The sequence below is a fragment of the Gossypium raimondii genome, chromosome 8, assembly GCF_025698545.1.
Source record: "Gossypium raimondii isolate GPD5lz chromosome 8, ASM2569854v1, whole genome shotgun sequence".
NCBI lineage: Eukaryota > Viridiplantae > Streptophyta > Magnoliopsida > Malvales > Malvaceae > Gossypium > Gossypium raimondii.
In genome coordinates this window covers 56,427,336-56,430,591 of record NC_068572.1, presented here as the reverse complement: position 1 = coordinate 56,430,591, position 3,256 = coordinate 56,427,336, and the positions used below count along the sequence as shown (strand labels likewise).

At 36.9% G+C, this 3,256-nt stretch overlaps 1 protein-coding gene across 2 annotated transcripts; it reads left to right on the top strand.

Annotated features, from left to right (window-relative positions):
• Positions 1 to 2,962, top strand: LOC105792357 (protein XRI1). 2 transcript variants are annotated; one of them, XM_012620893.2, is made up of 9 exons: positions 1 to 453; positions 1,197 to 1,261; positions 1,345 to 1,464; positions 1,562 to 1,701; positions 1,789 to 1,852; positions 1,932 to 2,034; positions 2,115 to 2,155; positions 2,249 to 2,332; positions 2,415 to 2,962. In XM_012620893.2, the coding sequence occupies exons 1-9, from the start codon at positions 434 to 436 to the stop codon at positions 2,678 to 2,680; spliced, it is 903 nt and encodes a 300-aa protein (XP_012476347.1). In that variant the 5' UTR covers positions 1 to 433; the 3' UTR covers positions 2,681 to 2,962. The 2 variants fall into 2 exon arrangements, with proteins under 2 accessions (XP_012476347.1, XP_012476350.1); XM_012620896.2 differs by lacking the exon at positions 1,197 to 1,261.
• Positions 2,963 to 3,256: the final 294 nt, after the last annotated feature.

Genomic DNA, 3,256 nt, shown 5'->3' with positions numbered 1-3,256 from the left:
GGGACCCATTTTATCTTTAGCCGATGATAGTCACCTTATTCTCCCCGCAACTAAAAGCACGATCCCATCTTTTCCTTACAGAGCAGCACCCCTTGTTTCTCTCTCACGTTGTTCTTAGTGTGTGTGTGTGTGTGTATATACCATTGCTGCTTTTGTCGATTCCCGAAAACCACGCGCCTGATTCAACCGCAGCCCAATATCCCGTGTATCACGCCCCCCTCGTCAAAAGCAAAAAAGGAAAAAAGAAATTCGTGTTGTTGGGTTCGTTCCCTTTGCCTTTGATAAATAGTGAAAGACTTAGAGAAAAAGGAAAATGTCGATCTCTGTGTAACGGCTACTTTTGGCGGTGTTGTTGAAGAAGTGAAGACTGAGAAAAAAAAAAGGGGAAATAGAAGGGTTGGTTTGGTTCAGTTTTGAAAGGAAAGCTGAAGAAATGGATTACAACAATGATCAGTAAATTCCCTTTTTCTATTTCGTGTTCTTATGGGTTTAAAATGCATGTGTTTCTGATGTTTGTTTCTGGGTTTTTTATTTTCTTTTTTAGCATTTCATTTGGGGATGAACTTATGTTTTCTTTGATTTTAAGTTTTTTTTATGGATTAAATGCTTCGTTTAGAAATGGGTTTGCTTTGATTTTTACTGTGACTGAAATGGGTAATTGAGAGAGTGAAATGAAGGTGTGGGCTCTGATGAAAATGGTGGGGGTCACTGTGTTTTTTTTTGTTGTTGTTGTTTTCCTTTTTGTGGTTTTTTATTAGCTTAAACATCACTGCTGAATAACATTGTATCCTTTCTGTGATTCTACATGGGATGCTTGTTTGAGTCACTGTTATTGGATCCAATGCTTCAATTTTTACTTTTGAGGTGGAAATGTTAACTGTTTGCTGTTGTTTCATAATTGACTTGTAATATGATGGATGGATTATCTTGGTGAATTGGTGACTTAATTACGAACTTATACTGTTGTAAACCCAATGTAAGATTTTGCTTAATGCTTGTGAGATGTAAACATGGATTCCACTTTTAGGTACTGCATTGGATGATTCATTGTGAAGTCCATTTGCATTGCCTCTCTCTGCTTTGGCCTGAATATCATTCAGCTATGTGTGTGGGTGTGCGTGCATGTATGTGCGCGTGTGTGTGGGTGTATGTATGTATGTATGTATGTATATTTATGTTTATTATTTGATTGGTAGCAATACAAGAAGTCCTTGGGATTGGCATGCGGAGAATTATGGTGTTCAAAAGAACTCTGATTCTGGTAAATTATTGCCTCTGTTGTTGATGATTTCAAGCTAATAGTTTTGAAGTAACCAAAATGATGTATGAATAATAACTATGCAGATGCATCCCAAGGTGTATGGACTCCGATGACCCTGAATGAGGAAGACCTTTCCTACATGTTCAATGAAACGACCCCTGTTAAGGAATGTGGTGATCTCTCATACCATTATACTTGTAATGGTAGTTTTCTTCCTTCGTTTTCTTTGAAACTTTTCTTGTTTTTATAACATCTGTTCTTCTCTTTCTTTTAAAGTAATAGTAAGATTGTGAACTTCAGATGATATTAGCAAGGAAACTGAGGATACGAGGGAGACCTCTTCTCGACTTAAAAGACGTAGAGTGCTTCAATTCGACACTTTTGAAGTAGATTCTTCCCTTTTCTGTGATGAAATGCCATCTACGTTTCTAAAATCAAGAGTGAGTTCTGTTGGATTGGTATCAAGTTGCTTTCCTGTTGTGTTATTTACATGCTTTTGTTTATTTGTTTCTTCTTTCAATGTTTAGGAGAGGGATGAGTTGCTGGCAGAGGTTTTACCTGATGCGTCTCAGCGGGTTGCTGGATTTTCAGGTTTTCCATTTTCGTACAAATAATAATCAACTTGAATCGAATGCATACTCGGGTTTTTAATTGTAACAACATTTTGCAGAGGATGCATCGGCTTTCAGTTATGAGGGCTTAGATCAGTTGTGTGAAGGGTGGCTTGCTGAATATTTCAACGATGCGGAGATGCTTCTTAGCTCTAATGATATGTATGCTTCTATGGGTTTTCAACATTTTCGTTTCATCGTTATATTAATATATTCTGATTGCCTTAATATATGAGATTCAGGAACCTTAACACCTCATCTGACATTCAAATCGATATTTCGGGTAAATGATTCCTGTTCCGTGCCTTCATGATTGTCGTCTTTCTCTACGAGTTGTTCTATTCACTTTTTAACAACATTGTTTCTATGTTCATAGAGTATTTCAATGCCCAACCTGAGTCTGGCCCCGATGCTGTTCAAAAACAGGCAACTCAAACCCCTCAAAATGTTGTTTTCAAAGGTAACCTTTGTGTTCGTTATGCTTTTGAGACGTCTTATTTGTGGTATCAACACGTAAGAACATTGTGTTTTTGCTTATTTAGGTAGGAAGTCATTCATATGTCCGCCCACTAAACTGCCATCTTCAATTGCCTACCCATTTGCTTTCATTAAACCCTGCGGTTTCCACGGAGACGTGACCCTCAAGGATATAAACCAGCGAATCCAAACACCCCCACCGTCAAAACCGAAACAAAGCAACGAAGATCTACCGACTTCAGCTTTTTCCGGGAAGCTTGTCGTTGGCAAAACTAAAATACGTACCGAAGGTGGTAAAGGCAGTATCACGATTATGAGAACCAAAGGATAAGTATTCGCGGCCCTTTCCAGCCCCCTCTCGATTATGGTGGTTGATCATCTCTCTGGTTATTGCTGACTCTGACTAGCATAGAATCTGATACAGGGTACATGTTGATGATATATATATAGTTTACTTGTAGTGGAAGCATAAGGTTTTACATTAGTATATGAATGTGTAAATGTTAGCATTACAACTTATACCGCCTTACCTCTTTTGTCGGTCCCATATTTCAACATTGCTCATTCCATTTTTTTATAATTTTTCTCACGTAGCTAAAAGGGTTTTTCAAAATCTTACTTCCCATTTATAATTTTTTTTATAATATTCATGGGTTAGATTCATAATATTATTTTGAATCAAACTTATTCAAAGGCTAATTTTTTAGTTGAATGATCAGCTGGAATTTCTGAAGTTTAGAATTGGAAAGACAATCAATTAGATAATGATGTTCAAATAGGAAATCAAATTCCATTTGCAAACCACTTTAAAACAAATGCACACCAAGTGTTTGTTAAAATAAAAAACAAAAGACACGATTTTCCCAATCCAATTAATATAATCACACTCTCTCTTTTATCCTGCAAT

What these genes read in the sequence shown, in the direction of transcription:
- LOC105792357 (XM_012620893.2), top strand. Translation starts at nt 434, where the DNA reads ATGGATTACAACAATGATCA. An exon ending in GCGGGTTGCTGGATTTTCAG is followed by an intron (nt 1,853 to 1,931) that starts GTTTTCCATTTT and finishes AACATTTTGCAG; the next exon opens with AGGATGCATCGGCTTTCAGT. An exon ending in CATTCAAATCGATATTTCGG is followed by an intron (nt 2,156 to 2,248) that starts GTAAATGATTCC and finishes CTATGTTCATAG; the next exon opens with AGTATTTCAATGCCCAACCT.